Source organism: Carettochelys insculpta, chromosome 10 (genome assembly GCF_033958435.1).
Source record: "Carettochelys insculpta isolate YL-2023 chromosome 10, ASM3395843v1, whole genome shotgun sequence".
NCBI lineage: Eukaryota > Metazoa > Chordata > Testudines > Carettochelyidae > Carettochelys > Carettochelys insculpta.
In genome coordinates this window covers 9456144-9475122 of record NC_134146.1, presented here as the reverse complement: position 1 = coordinate 9475122, position 18979 = coordinate 9456144, and the positions used below count along the sequence as shown (strand labels likewise).

The window sequence follows — 18979 nt, the reverse complement described above, 5'->3', positions numbered from 1 at the left end:
CTGTCAAGCGTTAAGAACTACACAGGGATATAAGCAGATGGCAGAAAAGACAACAGAGCTAACAGTGCTGAAGAAAAAGGGTTACTGCTGGGAAAAAACAGGCAAGTAATTTTTTAAGATTAATTGGTTAGGAACTCTATACACATACAGCATGATTACAGTTAGACACAAGCAGACACCCGCCCGTAAAGCTTTTCTCATGCCAAACCAATGAAGATGAGCACACACGTCGATAAAAGTACAAAGTTTGTTCTCCCTTCCCTTAGAAGTCACAAGCAACTGAATTAGGAGGAGCCCAAATGTGAATCAGGCTGACTGGAACAGCAGTGTCTCAAGCAGGAAATGAGCTGACAGCCCATGCCCTAATACCTGAATAAATGTGTTAGTCTTTCAAGTGCCACTGGACTTGTCATTGTTTTCATTGACACTAACTCGGCTACCCCTCTGAAACCTAAACCTACACATGTCCCTTGCCCGTCTCTCTCCTGGCTGTTTTGCATGACTTCTACATTCCTGTTTCAACCTACTAGCAATGGGTCTCACCTGTGCAACTCCATTTGCAGGGAGGGACATTGCTGGGGTAGAGGCTGCAGTAATCACCCCTCCAGATACTCTCAGCACAGTGGTGCCAGGTTTAGAGAGCTGAGAGGAAGCTGGCACTGATTTCAACGAACCATCTGATATTTTCATCAGTGATGTCTGTCCACTAGGAGCCGCCTTTGAAAGAGAGGTAAAGCATTCCAATGAAGTCCTCTTTAGAACAGCCACCTTTTGTTCTAGAGCAGTGAAAAAAATCAAGACTATTTCTGAGGCAAGAAGAGGTGTTTTTGAAGCCAGACCTCTGAGCTTAACCTTGAGACAACTGTTTATGAACTACTCATTTTCCAAAGTCGCATTCACTTTTTTAGATGGGATCCAATGATTCTGGCTCTCAATCTCCGAGTGCCCAAGGTGAGACGCCCTAAAAGGGGACTAATTTTCAGAGAGAACATGAATTTATTTATGCCTGCAATTTAGGTTGCCAAGAAGTCTCTGAGCAGGTCTACAATGCAGGAACATGGGAAATTTACAGAACTCCCCTTGAAGATCCAAATAAAACTAGGTGAAATATTGTATCCAATTACCCGCATTAAACATATGCACAGGACATGGTCTGCAAATCTGGCTCAATATTTCACATACAAGTATATTTTTAATTGCTAAACCTGAGGTTGTCATTTTTATATTCTAGTTAGATCTTTTTAAACAGCCAGTCAGTTGTGGTGAAACTACAAAACAAGCAAAAAAATTTGTTGCTTACCTAACTAAATCCAAAGGAGGGCTGCACTACTTTGTAAAATTGGTCACATTATCTGCCCCCTCCCCTTATCATGAGACAATACATATAATCTGAACGATGGAGACACACACGATATTTGAAAGTTACCTGGGCAAATAAAGCAGTCTTCTGCCCGGTTATTACTTTTAATGCTTGCTGTCCTTGAGTGGAAGATGCGGCGACTCCAACACTGCCCTGAACAACTGATGCTGGTGTCAACTGCTTTCCGGAGCTCTGGGGAGATGGCTGACCAACTAAAAACGTGCCCTGGTCCAGAAGTAAGATACCTAGGTTAAGCTGCATCAGTGACTTGACAGTGACATTTGTAACTGTTCACTGTGATCTGAGATTTTATTTCAAACAGAGATTTCCTTTCAAGTTGCACTCACTAATCAGATTTGCTACTGTCATTTGGAGTTAACAGAAATACGAAGGCCAATGCATCTTCTTCACCGACATCAGAGAATCTTAGAGGAAATCTTCACGCTCTATCCAGTAACAGAGTTTACAGGGCTCAAAGCATTTCCCAATCACAAAAGTCATTTTTTGTTTGTTTTTTTTAATAAGCACTTTGCCATTAATTACAGTGGACATTCTTGTTAGAAACAGCTTTCTCATCTCACGGAAAGTAATATTATTGTGACACACTGGAAGTGTGAGCACCCAAAAGAACAGGTCACAAGCCAGGTTCCTACCTAGATAGAGATGCTCACTAATTTAACAACCCTCACATATCTCACAGTGACAATACAATTCACTTTGTGCATGTTGAGACACAGCTGAGTGACAAGGAGGAGGAGCAGGGGCAGTTTTCCCCTTCAGCTCTGAAGCCTAACTCCTCAAAGGCCACATCTACTGTGGAACTGAACTGTGCTAGCCCTTACAGCAGCCAGAAACCCCATTCTAGCAGATGAGTCAGTCACCCCCATAGTCCTTCCCCCCATCCCATGACTTAATTGCCACCTCTCACCTGCTTTGCTGCCCATTCTCTCTGCTGTTTTTTTTCAGTGCCCTCCTCCCTCATCTTTGCTTCTCATTGCTCACCCTTGGCTTTTGTGCTCTGGCTTCTTGTCTCTAGTGTTTCCCCTGCCTACAGTTTTCATTATAAGGATGTTAAAATGCTTAAAACAAGTAGCTCTTAACTGGTTAACTGTTTTTACATAGGTCCTGCTGCCTGACTCACCACCTGGACCTTCCATGGGATCCTGCCATCTGTCCCCTCCACAGATGGCCACTGCCATAGGTCACGGCAAGGGCCAGTTAACTGATAAGCCTCCCAGTAAGCCTCATGCTTACCAGTTAACCGTTTAACATCCCAATTTCATTATCCCTAGTGCTCTCTTGCCTCATGGGCTGCCCCTGACCTCTAGCTCTTCTGGTGTGTTCCCTGGGACACCTCCCCAGGTCCCACACTGTTTTGGAGGTTGCCTCTACCCCTCTTCTCCTGTTTTTGGGGCATGCACTTATACCCTGCTTTCACTCATGGGGCATGTTATGTCCTCCTGCCATTCCCCCGTGCTACAACAGCTGTGCTCTATGTACCACACAACAGCCCGCAGGGACCAGTGTACTGCACCAGACAACGCACAAGGCCAATGGGGCACAGAACACACAATCAGCTGCAGCAGAGGTGAGGTGAGAGTAAGCAAGGCAAACAGGTGGGTCTGGCTTCCCCGTCATTTGAAATTCTCGTCTATTACAGGATCATAGGTGGTGGCACAAGACCTGGGCACCCCTGGATCAGCCGAAATGCTGTATGACTGACCTGTGGTGTCTGCTTGAGGATATAGGATGTGTAGGTGAGATGCTGGGATAAGCCACTACTTGTGCTTTGGGCTGTCCCTGTTCCTCCACCTCCTCCTCCTGCCCCAGCTGTAGAAGAGCCTGCCTGGAGATCTGTAACAAAAGTCAAAGCAATGAATCCACAGAGTTCAAACACCAGACGCTCACACCGTTTCAACAGTGCAATCAGGCAACACCCTGAGCCTCTCTGTCCTTAGGTGGTGGGGGTTCTGGGACAGCTCCAACAGCAAGCAGACACTGATGCTGAGGTAGCTGCATACACAAAACTTTAGAGGCCTTGTGCCACACAGGTTGCCTCATGCTTTGCCAGCGAGCAACATCTACGCATTGTTTGCCAATGCAGTGGGCACAGTGTGATATTGGGTGCTCTCATCATGCTAAGGAAACTGAAAGGGACCGACACTGCTTGTAGGCACACAGAGGTCTTTTCTGTGACAGTCAGAAACAGATGCAAGCCAGAAATTTAACAGCGCTTTCAACTGCCTTTTATAAAATATGAACGAAATGTGAAATCCTACCACTGACCTGCAAGCCAATGATTTTTTCACTAGTGTCTGACCGTATTTCAGAGTAGTTACTGAGCACTCACCAATGTTTATTTTGCAAAGAGCGATAATCTCAGGCTGCAATGGAGCACCCTTACTAAACTACACTGAAAGCCATGTGAACCCAGTCTTCTTTTCAGTCGCTTACTGAGCAACACAGTGGGCAAAATGGTTACCATTTTCCCAGAGAATGAGGCTTTTCCTTTACCTAAGGACTATAAGGTTATATAATCCACATCCCTGCAAGACTGTGCTCAGCCTAGCTCAGAGCCCCAAGCGAAGGAGCTCCCACCAATGCATCACAGCCCCAAACACCTCACTTGGGAAGGTCTATTTCAGCACTGACATTTATCTTTTTTAACCCTGGAGGTGGTCAGAAAATGGGCAAACACTCTTCTAGAAAAATCTGGATTTGAGGTAGGGAGAAGATTTCCAATGGAAATTTGAAAACTGTCAAGGAAAACAGGCACTTTTTTCTGGGAAAAAAATCATTAAGTCAAAACCCGGAGTTCTCCCATTAAAAAAAAAGGTTTGACCAGCTCTAGCCAATACTCTTCATTAACTTGTCCAGGTGATCTCTCCTCCTTCTGACACTAGGAGCTCTCAGGTGTGCCACAGCTACAAACACCCTGGTATCATCCCTCTGACCTTGCTGTATAATTTAGTCCTTAAGGCTCTCTGGCCATCTTTCTTCCCTCTAATTTGCTTCTCTCTGTTAATTTTGTGCAGGGAGTATTCTGAGCAACACAGTACCAGAATCAGACACATTACCCAACAACTTTGTATGATCTGCCTAATAGAGCACTGGGCTTTACTATAGCAGCCATGATACACTGCAAACAATTTATTTAGCCATCCATCTAACACTCTTAGCAGAACTGCTTCCCATCATTTTTCCCCCATGATGGCTCTGATCCAAAGACCAGTCAATTCAATGGGAATCTTTCCACTGACTTCACTGGACTTTGGTTTGCATCCTATATGAACATTTGCACTTTAGATTACTTCCCCCTCAGACAGAACAGCCTATCTTTTCCCAAGAAGAATCTTATTTGTTATTTTCTGCTCATATTTCCAGTTTCTCTAAGTTCCTCTTCCAATATTTCTCACAGGTTTTCACAACGGCTTTCTATTCAATGTCAGCTGCAGGTTTCAGGAATATGCTAGATATTCCCTACCTTGAATTACTAATGAAAGGTTAAAAAAAGCATTTGACTGGATGTAATTTTCTTCTTACTTTGTCACTGTTAGCAGTTCTTGCTTTCAAAAAACCTACGTATTGGGGGATGACAAATGAAAGAGCTCTCATTGATTTCCACACTGAACAGTCCCATACTTTCAAAGAAACTTGCCCTATTACTAGCTTCCAAGGTACCAGAATAAGCGTCAGAATGCTGAACACATTGATCACAAAATGATTACATTATTTAATACATTAGATTTCCCTGCAAGACTAACTAGCATTGTTTGTGGCTCGCAGTATGGCTCCTTGGGGGATCAGAAGCAGTTTTCCTTTTCCCGAAGGGTTCTTGCTGTTGGTGGTAAGGTACAGTTTGGTGCCAGGTGGTAAATTTGCCAAGTTTGCCAAATTTGTGGCTGGCAACTGCAGTGTAGCCATCACTAGAAATGGAAGAAACAGAAAACCAAGTTAGAAGTCCAGTCCTGCAGGGTACGATTTGCAATAAAACCGGGGCAATTGAAATACAGTCAGAACAAAAGAGTGGCTAACCAATGAACACTGTGCACAACAGTAATACTTCTGTACTCAGAGCGCTTTATACAGCACTAAGTACTTCTTCTGTTGGAGGCAATTTATACAAAAAAATGTTATTTATTACTACACTAGCCTAATTCTAATAAATTTTCCTCACAGTTCTCTTAGTGTGTTATTTTGACTGTGTGTTCTCATCTCAATCAGAAATATAGTTGTGTTTGGAGTAATGCTGGAGCACGAAAGAGCTCCAAAATGAATCAGAATCTGAATTTTGTAATCCAAGTTGTAAGAATACTTTACCTGAACCTTGAGATCCACTTTTCTGAACCCCTGCTGAAGTCACCTGAGCCTTTGTTAAAGTTTGCACAGGTTGGGCAACAATTGTTCCACCACCTCCACTCACAATGGCTTTTGCTACTCCTTGGGTTACAACCTGCTTTGGACCAACAGCTTTTGCTACTGAAGAGCTGGATTTTGCCACAAGTATCTGACCACCACTGATAGCCACAGCTTGTTTCACTGTTGACTGTAAAGTAGAACCAACAGGAACCCCAACGACCTGTAATAAACAAGCATCTGATGACACTTCATGCAGGATTTCCCCGGTACAACACCTGGAGAGAACGAACATTCCATGTGATGGGCTACCCAAAAAAGTTGGTATTTAATTTCAGGGCACTTCAGAGCTTACACGAAGTGAGAAAAACAGAAGGGGGACTCAAAACACGTTCAAACACAAGTGAGACCAACAGTCAGACTATTAAAACTGGTCAAACTCACAAACCTTCCTGTTCAGTCCACTGCTGAGAAAATAACTCTAAAACAAGCAACAATTTATGAACATCTAATAAGGATCTGAGTGTGACCCACTTAACCCAGGCAGCCTCAGTATTCCCACACATAGGAAACACTGCTTTCCTTCAGAAGGAACCGAAGTTTGCAACCCCAAGAACCCTCAATGCTTACTGGCAAAGGATTCACTACCATATCAGTAACTCCCACCAGGACTGACAAATTCACAGAACACGTTACACATTGCTTTCAGGTTACTTAAGCCACAAGTGTCTTGTGAGGTATAAACTGAAAGCCAGTGACACACTGTCATTGATATCATTGTGAAATGTCTACGTTAATACTAGATGAGGAGTTCTGTATACCTGCCGATAGTATGCCTTCAAGTCTGTACCCAAGTCAAGGGAAGCCCAGGAGAGAAGTTAGTTAGCTCTTCGTCAAATACAAATTAAGCATGGTAAAGCCAGCACAATGGAAACCCAAACCACATGTAGAATCAAGGGGAAAAATAGTTTGTTGGGGACAGGTGAAATGTGGACTCAACATGGGTGACAGCGCTCTATGTGGGGAAGAGGCTTGTCTAGGGGTGCATTTCAAAAGGATGCACTGCAAAAGTTTACTGAACTGTAAGAAGGAAAAATAACCTCTTATCTATTTACTTAGGAAATGCCTTTGAGGGTGTAGGCGTATTCACACCTACAAGTCTGGATTGTGGTTATGCCTGAAAACCAGGAAGCTGTGCAGAAAAGCTGTGATGAGAGATTCTATTAGACGAAGATTGTAGCCTAAGTTTTAGTCTCTAGAAAGTGTGGGTTTTTGTTTTATTTGTTGGTAACCATTTCTGTTCCTATTATTCCTGCTCAATACGCACTTGAACCTATGACTCTTTGTTAAACAGCTTCTGTTTGTTTTCACCGTAACAGATTACGGTCTGTGTTACTACAAAAGGACCTGAATCAAAACTGGAAGCTTCCAGTTCTGTGCACACTGCCCCTTTGGGGATAGCATACCTGAAATTTAGAGACAGTGCCCAGTGACAGGGACTACACACTACATGGGGGCACTACTGGGCGGTTCCAGGCCTGGGACACACTCCGTATTAATCTGCAAAGCAAGTAAGAGCTGGCAAGGTCCTGATGAGTTTGTCAGGAGTAGCTGACTGGTTGAGTGTCTGGGAACTGACACCGTTTAGCACCGGCAAGTCTCTCTTGCAGAGACAAAAGGGGTAATATGTTGATCTATGACTGAGGAGAAACTTAAGTATCAACTGACTCCTGAAAATAAACTCTGGAAACTGAAGCCCCAATGCTGAACTAACAAACAGCCTCCCTCAGTTTTGTATGCAGACAACGCAGCCATGCAAATTACATATTTGGACATCTGCCTGACTAGGCAAAAAGGTAGTTTAAAGAACAATTAACTTGCTTATACATTTGAATGCATATTTACACAGGAAATGTTTTGCATACATTGGTCTGTGTGCTTGGCAGGTAGATTTCATTGTATACCCCTTAAAGTGGATAGAAAAGCGAGAAATAACCCTTTGATGTCTGGACCATTCAGCCACTTTATAGGATGGTGCTAAGCTGCTCTACTTCTCTCTGACACATCACACTGACAAGTCTACTGTAGTTCTCCTTCCACGGACGCAAACTAAAGTTGTTTCCAGTCTCTGCTACTTTTTCCCCAACTTGCATTCTTGCAAACCTCTTACCACAGAGTAGTAAATAGAAAGCAGGTTGCTCCTTGCAGTGAACAATGTGCAAAGGTTTCTACCCCTTTAACTTCCCCATGTAACTAAAATTACTTATGAAAAGTAAAAGAATAAGCTCTACCCCTAGAGCTGGACTTGAAACTGCACCCCAGCACTCCTTATGCATGATGTCTCCACTGCCCTAAGGCAGCAGCACAGAGGTAGCTGGTTACTTATGACTGCCCTCCAGACTGCGTCAGAAGTAGCATTGCTGGCTGCCTGCTATCCCCCGAAGCTAGCAGCAGTGTGGAGACACAAGAGCAACACCAGAGTCAGTCCAGGCCATTTAAGACATCATTCAATACCTTCGATTGTGTGGTCCCCTCTCCTGTGCTCACGATCTGCTTCTGTGGTGACAAAGCTATCATGTGGCTCCCCTTGACGGTGACATATTGCTGCCCTGAGGCCTGCGTGGTTGTCCCAGTGACTGGTAGCTGCGGTTGCTGGGGCAGTTCTCCAGGCTCCTGCTTTATTATCACCTTTTCATAAAGAAAACTGAGTCAAACAGCTGTACTCTCCAGGCGAAATCATCGTCTGCAGAGAGAGAGAGAAGAGCTGCTGGGCCGAGCACAACATCAGGTACAAAGGACTCTGGAGCTCTAACACCAGCCCCCACCACATGGTCTGGGAACGGCTGCATACCACTTCCTGTTTTGTCAAATGAGGCAAATGCTTACCAGTTTGCGAGGGCGTTATGAGGCTCGGGTGTGTTTGCAAAGCAAGGGGAAGGCCACAAGTGCAAAGCATTAGTACTAAACTGAGCCATGTCTTTGCTTGGCTTGGAAACTGCAACTAGGGATTAGTCTGCTCAGGGCTGAGCAACACTCTCGGCTTTTAATCCCCCCTTGTCCAGGATCCTGCCCCACATGTGGCCTCCAGACAAAAGCCAAACCTCTGATAATCTAGCATGGTCAAAAAGGATCTAAGTAACAGGCGTGCCTTATTCGTTTAGATTTGAGCCTTGCTGCAGTAGCACCGCAGCATCCTGAATGTATTTTTGTCCCTAACAGCTCTTATCCCTGACTGGGAACCAAGGCAAAGAGACGGACTGACTTTTAAAGCTCACGTGGGAAGTCTGGTGGAACAGAGCCTCACACATGGGTTCCTGGGTCCCAAGCTAGCACTGTAAACACTGCACCATTCCTCCTCTCTCACCCAAATTAACTCAGAACTGAAAGGAATTAAGGCAGCTGCTCATAACGCCGGGATAAACACCAGACTTTGGATACCAGAGTCTGCAGTTAGGATGGAAATCACGCTGTTCATTCCCCTGTACAACACACCCCTGACTTACACGTAGGTAGCATTCCTGGGCAACCACCTGTAAGTCAAATTTCGTGTAAGTCAGGACCAGCCCTGCTGCCTGACACTCGCAAGAGCCAGGAAATTGACGGGCACAGCAGCGCTGATCAGTTCCTGGCTCCCGCAAGTGGAGGGAAGTCGGTTCGGTCCTGGTTTCCCCAGCTGGGGGAAGCCAGTCAGCAGCCTCACTGGTCTGGCCCCAGCTCCCTCAGCTGGTGGAAGCTGGGTCTGCTGACTCCAGGTGATACTACAATTTGTTAAAAAGAAATTTGGATGAGTGACACTTGAGAAAATGTACTTAAGCAACAATACAGTAAAACTCTTTCATATCCCTCAGCACTGGGACTGGGAGGTTGCTGAATATTCAAATATTCTGGATAACAGAGAGGAAGACATAGCAATGCATAACACTAGAGACAAAAAGATTATATATAGAGAAGCAAACAAAAAATATGCAGAGTACTTTGCTTACCAACAATAGTAGTATTGCACACTGTAAACTTATACTGTATTTGCTGTATTTGTATTTACTTTCACTATACTGTACATTTGGAAAATGTAACTAAAATTTACCTATGGTTAAAATGCTGGTTATTTGAGGGTGCTGGATAACAGAACGCTGGATATGAAAGACTTTACTCTATTTGACATACAGAAATAGTGAAGTAGTATCAGGCGTGGAAGCAGCCTAAAGCCTCATGCTTATCTTCAGTATGTTATACAAGAAAAGCATAGCTATTAAAGATTTGATAGCACAGAGCAGTAGCACATCAAGGGAAAGGATAAATGAGATGGAGGAAGGGAAAGAGAAAAGCAAAAGAGCTGTAGAACAATCAAGACAACAGAACTCAACAGAAATCAAGACTTAATTTGCTGCTATTTGCAAGAGTTTTAATTTTCCAACTCAGGGAAGTGACATTCAGGCCCCAAGTGTACTCACTCCCAACAGCAACCTTATATGCACGACAAGAAAGTTACATGCTTTGTGATGAACCCCAGTGCAGCATGACACTACCACAGCATGCATCCACGCACAAAGCCAAGAACAAACATCAAATACCTTTGTAAAAGCGCCAAGTCCTCCTGTGACAGATTTAGGGCTTTGCACCTTAGAATGACTCCCAATCGGACAAAGGGGTGGCATGGTTGCAAATAAAGAATCCTCTTGCTAGGAATGAATACATATGGCACACGATTAGATGATAAAAGTGGTGGCTGCCTATATTCACATTACTGATAACCCAGTATGCCCTGCCTTGGTTATCTCCACTATTGTTATAGTCATATTGTCTCTCTCATAGCCTCAGATCTAAGTTGTTAAGGTTTTAGGAGACACATTGGTATCATGGCTCATTACAAAACCAATTTGTAACCCACCCTGCTACCTGCTAATCCTTAATTACCCACTTTCTTGTAAATGGTGTCCTAGGGCTTGTGTGAACCTCTTACGCTTAACAACCTGTCCCATCTCCTATTTAGCTTCAACATTCAGGTTACCTCCCCTCTACAGACCCCGGAAAAAGCTCTGAAGGTCAAAAGCTTGTACCTTCCACCAAAAACAGCTGCCTCAATAAAAGATATTACATCACTCACATTTTAATCTCTAAATTAATTTCTGAAATAGGTCTATGTGGATCTACATAAACATCATGAAATCCTGGCAAACAATATAAGCACCTGCTAACACTAAATTCTCTTTTGTTGTATCACCAGCAAGTAAACCTGTATTACCACAGAGCAATTAGCTGGCAAAAATGGACTGGCAGATGCAGTCACTAGCAGCCAAATTTCTTGAAAAGATGGATTTTGAGATTGTTAATATGTTGTAAGTTTAAAATAGGCTAAATAGTGATGTGCACACACAAAATCTAAGAAGTTGGCACACAACTGAAAAGAAAGGGTTTTTTGGACTCATGCCATACTCTTTTTAATAAATGTAAATTTCCTTTAACTTCAATCATTGTGCCAGAAGACTGTCACAGACTGAAGAGATGAAGGAAAATGCTGCACAGACAAAGCTTTGAAATGTTAAGATGGACTGTTTGAATTGATTCCTAATGGTGTTACCTTTAAAATACATAATTCACTCAATATGAGTGGTGTGCATCTCTAGATCTATTCGGATTTGTTCCCACGGCACAGAAGCCCAAACCAGTGACATAAGACTTAACACATTAGCCTTGGTAATGGCAGTCAGTCTGACTGTTTTTTCCCCCTCCAATAAAGAATAAGAGGTAGAGAAATCACAATTTTAAAATGCTGCTCCATATTTGCTGTTCCAAAATCTTAAGAACTTTTAAATTTGTTTTTTAAGAAAGTGATAATTCAAGATCACTGGGGGACAAGTCTGTGGATTGGCTCTCCTACTAAGATTAAAATACAAGATGAGAACAGATACTTCATTTTACTTAACAGCTCTTTTTTACAGGTACACACAGGCCAAAATTCCTATACTACAGATTCTCAGAGCCACGTCTGGATGGAAAGGAACATTCCGATTCTCAATTCAGGAACACACTCTTCCCCCTACTGGATGGCAACTACCCAGGCAGCCTAAACGCAGTTAGTTTTTTGTTTATGCTGAACAGGATAACACCGAGAAACCTCCAGAACACGCCATGCTTCACCCTCCCCTTTCAAAAGGGGGTGTCACTGATGCCACTAGTCTGCCAAATACTTCTCTGGAAAGTTTTGTCTGAAATTATGCAGCTCCCCACCTTTCCAGTGCAGAAGCACAGACCCTGTTCATTCTCAATTTACGGTCAGTGACTCCACTTTTATCTGGGATGTATTCCCCCCGCCCCACTGTCCCCATCACCCACAGACAAAGGTTCCAAATGTGGCTAATGCATTAGTAGTCTTAGCATTGGCCAGCTGTTTACATGAACATTCTTTTGTGGGAGGCAGCTGTAAAGCTACTCCACGTTAGCTCTTGGCCTGATATGAATCTATCTGTTGTGCAGAAAATTTGGAATTGAGAGTTTAAAGATTTGCATCTCTTGTTAAATCTGACACCATCACCAACCAAGCTAAAAAAGATCAGGCTCTTTGAGAGATGAGGCATTTTGAGAGTACTGAGATCTGTGCCCTTCAAGGATTTTCTTACACACTGGTGAAAGACTGGCACTTTTAAGAGAAGTACCCACAACTCAGAGAGATGTAATGAAATAACCTCTGTCATGCCATATAAACATCATGTAAACAACTGCACTAGGGCAGCTAGACAGAGTAAAGTAATGAGAATGTGAAGGCATCTGGATTCAGCATTTACGACGCTGGAAAGGCCTGTTTCACGTGAAGCTAGGCTGTTATGGAAACAAGACAACCCATCAAGAGTGTTACCTTGACAGCTGATGTTACCAAGCTGCTTCCATGTATCTTTGAGACTGGAGATCCAGCTCCATGAGCGGCTTGAGACACACTTGTCAGTTTGCTGGTTGGGCTCCCTGTATATTGGAAGGTTAAGTTTTATGCAGAGCTGTTGTAGCCAGGTCAGTCCCAGGTTGCTAGAGACATGGGGTGCTTGAGGAAAAGGTCTTTAATTGGACCAGCCTCCGCTGGGGGGAGAGAGAAGCTTTCAAGCCTACCCAGACCCTCAAAAGCTTATCTCCCTCCTCCACAGAAGCCTGGTCCAACCAATGGTATTACCTCACCCACCCTTTTTCTCACTGTTGGAAGATAAGGCAGATTTCAGTGTCAGGGTTCAGGCCTGGGTACCATTAAATAAATGAATATAGCTTTTCATCAAACAAGGCAGATGTGACATTTCACTTCAATTAATACCTTATATATTCTGATGGGAGCAAAAATTACAATCAGCTGGGATCAAAACAGGGACAAGTTACTTTAGCGTTGTGTTATAGAAGACAATCTGTAGTCAGAATCTACAGAACTAAATATCCCTTCTTCAAAGGAACATTACTGCACTAGATGGAATGCTAAAAATCTCTTTTTTTCTTCCAATACTTCTGAATATAAAAACATATTAAAAATGTGCTTCTTCCCTGTTCGAGTTTAGATTATGCACTCCACTGAACAAAACTAGTTTCACTTTCTGATTCCCAAATCAGTAGCATACTTCTGCAATACCTGAGTTGCAAAAAAAATTTCTTAATATTTACATACTATTTGCATTTATGTTAGCAACAAAGTTATACAGACATTTCTACTGAGAGCAGACTTTGTGGCAGATAGCTCCTATACAACCTTCATTTCAAACTGCCCCAACCAGACAGGGATGTAAAATCCCATTTAATTGGTTAACCAGTTAAACAGGTTTAACCTATTAACCAATTAAAGTGGGAAGAGGCTGACCATGCTCCAACTGGGAAGAGCCTGTTGTGCCACAGCTGAGGATGCGCCAGCCCAGCTAGATCAGCCCCTGTCCACAGCCTCCCCGCCCACTCTGCCGCTGTGGATGGGGACTGCTCTGGGTGGGCTGCAGCATCCCTGCTCACACTGAGTGAGGGGCTGCTGCAGCCCCCACCACTTAAACATTAACATTCCCACCGGCACTATCCCTTTATTTTACTCTCAAAAAAGACTGGGTTGGATCTTGAAACCTCCTTGTGTGACACCGATGTACAAATCCTCCCTGACTTCCAGTGGAAGTTGTGCTCCTAAAGTCACTTCAATGCTTTTGAAAAATTCCCCTCAGTATGAAATTGTTTTGGATTTACCCAATAAAAGAGCTAAAAGTGGAGGGACTGATAGAAATTCAGCTACTGCAAACATACAGTGGTCTTCACCATTCACTGTTCCCTCTGTGCAGTTGTGAGGGAGGGCTCATTTAAAAAAATGTGGTTGTTTCCTGACAAAAAGGGGCATGTTTTAATGGAGATCATCTCCCTTTTCCAAAGTGTAATGACAGGCACACACTACTTGGATCACAGTAAGTAGGATGAATACGCCACATCAGGTCCTACTGTCCCTTTGAGAGCTACTACATGCATCTGATGAAGTAGGTCTTTGCCCACAAAAGATTATGAGCCAATGAATCTGTTAGTCTATAAGGTGACACAGGACTTCTCGCTGTTGCCACTACATGCACTCATCTAAAATTACGTATATGTGCATTTAGACAGGAGGTTCTTCGTCTGTGCCTCACAGTGGACTCACAAGCAGTTACTCTTCCTCCAACAGGGCTTCCAGATGGCTCACATTGCCTTTCGCCTGTCTCCTGCAATCAGTTCACCTCAGACAGACACCAGTTCCCTTACCGTCACATCTGAAATGCTGCGGGAATCCAGCCGAAGGAGTCTGGGGGAAGCCAAAGCCCAACCAGCTTAAAGCAGCTGAACAAAGGGTCACCGTGGGCCAAAGGTTTATATATCTCGTCTCCAGACCATCCTCAACCTCCTGGGCTATTGTTTCAATACTGCTGGAGAAATGGAAGCTGGAACCTGTAGTACTGGCAGGACTCATTGCTGGGTGACTGTGAGAGTGGAAGGGGCGGGTGGGGTGAGCACTTTGACATGACAAAAGACACAGCTTCGTTCCTTGCTCTGTGTCAGCGTGCAGTACAGCCTTACATTCCTCGCTCCTCCTCTGTACAATACACACACTCCCTGGGGAAAGCAGAGCATGATTTCTATTTGGCCTTGCTTTTTCTGACACTGCCGAAAGTGAAGTTCTTCAGCATTGTATAATTAATGTACAGAATGTGTCTTTCAAACTAGTTTCTTTTGCAAAAGGCTTTCAGATCTTCATAGAACTAGATATGGTCTGGTTCTGGGTATTTTTAAAGGGAAGAGAATGGATGAAACTAAGCTGGCTACCTTTTACAGATCCCATTACGCACCTGTGCTGGTGGCTGCTGCTCCAACCATCTGTCCAGGCTTGTCCACAATGACGTATGGGTTATTAATGGCTGAACTAGCAGACCCTAGCTTCATGTGCACTGGAGTGGAGCTTGGCGTCCGAGGTAGTGGAGATGGACTAGGGGTTGATATTGGAGAACCTTAAGGGAAAAGAGGAGGCCAGCATTTCCATCTCAAGTTTCACAAGGCCATAACAATAAAAAGGAGTTTACACATTCAGTCAAAGTTGCGCTGCCAGCTTGAGAGGGAGCCCAGGGATGCAGGAACCGGGAAAGCCACATGGCCCCATGCTCCCTCTCTCTGTAAACACACTCCTGTAAACAGGAGTAAAGTGCTGAGCAGCAACTTGAAGCCACTTACCTTCTTCAGCCAGCCACTACAACAGCTCACGAATAAAATGGGCTGAAGGCTCAGACAGCCATTCACTAGGTCAAGCCTCTGTTCTCTTCCAACTCAGCTCAACTACAAGAGCCCCTACGAGCACCTCTAGGTAAGCGGAAAGGGGATTAAAACAGGGGAGAAGCAAACAGACGAGTTAAAGTGGGAGCAGAGACAAACTGACAGAAAAGACAAGACAAGAAAAGAAAAGAAAAGAAAAAAGAAAAGAGACGGCAGTGGCTGCACTAAGGGACACTGTGGGGGAGAAGATAATCCTCCAATAACCAGCTCTCAAGAGGGAAGGCAGGAGGACCACCAGCTAACATGGAGAAGAAACACTCAGTCCAGGAAAACCCTGATGATTCTCAATGATTATCAAAACCCAAAAGGGATCTGGGGCCTTAACAGGCAATAAAAAGGCGGGGAGGTGACTTTTCTCCGCAGCAATCAGCAGAGCCTAGGAATTGTTTAAACAGGGTAATATCTGGAAGAGCAAAGCTTGAGACACAAAAAGCTGAAAGGTTTCAAGGAAGAAAAGATGGCTCTGTAAGTCTCACCCATCACACAGCATCAGAGTCTCACTCACATGACCAAGAAGAGAAGAGCAGTGGGACAGTACATTAGGATGATAACTGCAGCTGGAACACATTCAAATGTCGTTTGTTGGTGCCCTGCATACGGCTTTAAGATTGCAAGGAAGACTACTGGCAGAAGAGAAAACCACCACCACACACAGGAGAAGTCAAGCTTGGTAGAGATCATCACTAGCATGCAGCCTCTTCATACTCTATGTGGATACCAGATGATGGTAGGGCTTTACAGACAGTTTCCTAATTGACCCACAAGGGTTGGCCATTGAAGATTTTAGATGCAATGGCACAGCACAGTGGAAGGCACAGCATCAGTGAAGAGAATGCACATTACATTTGGCAGGCAAGGGAGCAGAAGTGAAGAGTTAACAGAGTTAAACATAGCTTGACCGTGCCTGGTTGAGAAGTTCCTAAAAGCAAATTATTTTGCCAATTGCAATCAGCTACTTATCTAAACAAGAAACAGGGAATTATTGTTAATGAGCAAGGGAGGAAGCAATGTCACTCTATGGAGGGGACTGTGTTATTATGAGAAGAACAGTTTATACACAAGTTTAAACAGACCCTGTCATTTTCCTGATAACATAAAAGAAAAAAGAAAACTGTGCCCACCTGACCCAATCCAGTAGTTTGGAAATTTGCAAAGGGAAGAAGCCCTTCTTCCCATGCACAATCCCTCATATTCAAGAGGCATTACAATAGTGTGTTTTGAACAAGCAATTTTTATGTCCGAGCACTTTAGAAGTGGTAGCTGGCTTACTCAAGAGTGATTTCCAGTGGGTTGCTGGTTGAATTTGTGCCCAGTGAGAGACTAAAACCAGTTCCCATCCCACTATTAATCTTGAATTCACAAATTAATTATAACCTTTTTATCAGATTGTTTAAAGGATGAAATCTATTTAACGCATTACACTAGGTCTCCCTATAGTCTAACATTTAATGCTAGTATGAAAAACAAGGAAAGGACACAAAGCAAGACCAGCCAGTTCAAGCTTATCGTTCAGTCTGAAGCATGATACTGAGACTAAAATGTACCTGATACGATCTTGCAGCTCATGGTGATGGGCTGGAAGGATTTTCCTGGAGATTCTGCAGGGCTTGGGATCTGACCCTGAGGCACAATTTTGCAGCTAGCTGCAATTGGCTGAAAAGCTGAATTTCCATGAGAGCCAAAGGTTACTTTCTGTGCTGTCAATTTGGTGGGAGTCCGTTCTACTGAAGATGGCAGGGAATAAAAAGTAGTATATCTTTCAGATTCAGCATTCACAGGGAATCCTGATTAAAATAGGGAAGAGACATGTTTCTCAGTCTGACTCATATTCCTTGTTGCAGTTCTTTACACAGACAAAATTTAAGATATGACAAACATGTCCCCAAATACAAAACATAAAAGACACCGTGTCTTTTTGCATTTTCTTTTGTTATTTTGCTGGATGCTTTCTGAACAAAAGATTAAGAACCAGATTAACCACATACTGTCTTATCCAATATGTAGTTACGCACAGTCGCTTTGACAGCTTCGTTAAGTCACAGGGATTTGCCTAAAATTATTGAGTTTTGGGCGCCACAGACCTTCCCCTGTAGCCGAGGGGAAGATCTCCCTTGATGGAATTCCTGGTTTGCATATTTAGGAGTGATTGACGAGGGGTATGGAGGTGGACCACCACCTTCGTAGACTGGCCCAGAATCTACTCTGACTGGCATGGCAGGAGCTGCACGACGAAGGAGCTCAGTTACCCCTGGACAAATGCGCTACATGGAGAAGCCACTGTGGAGACCCCAGAGTTTGTTTTATGGGCTGCCCATACAGTGGTATTTAGTGTCTTTACTCATGTCTGAAACACTCATATACAGATAGCTCCGATGGCTGCATCTTCCTTCCCTGGCGCGAGACCATCAAAAGTACTCACCGAAATCCTGAACCTTCATCCCATTGCCTTCCCTGGCCCCTAACTCAGAGCCTCTACCATGGCAACTGCAGGAGTAGAGGACATGGGTGGAAAGAATGGCTGAGCACTCTCACAACTGGAAGAACTCCAGCAGGAGATTTTCCCAGAAGATCAGGGTAAATATGGCCTCAAAGTGAAAGCCATTAGAGCCAAGCCAACGCTCCATGTTCTAGCATTTTGTGGGGCAGAGACCAATCCAGTACATGCCTCTGCACAGCAGAATACAGGATGCTGAACAGGAAGGCACAAGGCATCTCTCTTTTTATCCCAGCTAACAAACATGAATTGTTCCACAAGACCAGACATCCCAACACCCATGAAAAAGTAAAATGGCAGCAGGGTCAACTTTTGTTTTTCTGTGCAATCTGAAGACCAGACCACTAGACTCAGATGGACTACGAATGATTTGTTGCCCTCAATTCAAAATTTGCAAATCTCATTCAGTGGCACATTGAAAAGGGTACACATAACAATTAAAGGAATGGCCTCAGGTAATCTGAAGCGCAATTCTACCTGTACCTAGAGAAAAACAGCAATTGCAAGACATGATCACAATGGTCAACAGACAGCTCTGGCAGTGTTACCATAAGATGGGCTTTGGTATGTTTGACCACTGGGAGGCATTTAGGGATGCACAACTGTCCTCACAGGATGGATTCTACTTGAGCAAGAAGCGGGACAGACTTCTGGAATGGGGCTCGCACAACTGATTAAACAAGCTTTAATCCGGGGGCAGAGGGAGAGAGTGTTTGGGAGATGCTCCTGTGAATCTCCAAGTCTGAGTCAAATACCAAGTGAGAGGAAAATCAAGTGAAAAATGATACACCTATAGAGAAAGGAACAGCAGAGGGAAGAACAACAGAGAAGAAGGAAAGACAGTGTGTAAATACCTGACAGTAACAGTCAGGTATGCAATGCCAGCAGCAAAATGGACATAGCTAAGCAAGTAAAGAATCTGGAAGAAGCCACACAGAAACAACTACAGTGCTTGTACACCAATGCAAGGAGTCTGGGTA

The 18979-nt window shown here is 43.8% G+C and overlaps 1 protein-coding gene across 3 annotated transcripts in view; it reads right to left on the bottom strand.

The window, feature by feature from the left end:
- The window catches only part of YEATS2 (YEATS domain containing 2), a 73491-nt gene that overhangs the window by 28703 nt on the left and 25809 nt on the right, over nt 1-18979 (bottom strand). The window contains exons 12-21 of one of the 3 annotated variants that reach the window (XM_075003611.1): nt 17050-17289; nt 15028-15186; nt 12570-12673; nt 10288-10395; nt 8231-8404; nt 5681-5939; nt 5125-5286; nt 3084-3214; nt 1427-1585; nt 544-717 (exon numbers count right to left, since the gene is read on the bottom strand). In XM_075003611.1, coding sequence (XP_074859712.1) covers nt 544-717; nt 1427-1585; nt 3084-3214; nt 5125-5286; nt 5681-5939; nt 8231-8404; nt 10288-10395; nt 12570-12673; nt 15028-15186; nt 17050-17289 — 1670 coding nt within the window. The remainder of the gene's footprint in view (nt 1-543; nt 718-1426; nt 1586-3083; nt 3215-5124; nt 5287-5680; nt 5940-8230; nt 8405-10287; nt 10396-12569; nt 12674-15027; nt 15187-17049; nt 17290-18979) is intronic. The other 2 variants (XM_075003612.1, XM_075003613.1) reach the window with 2 other exon arrangements.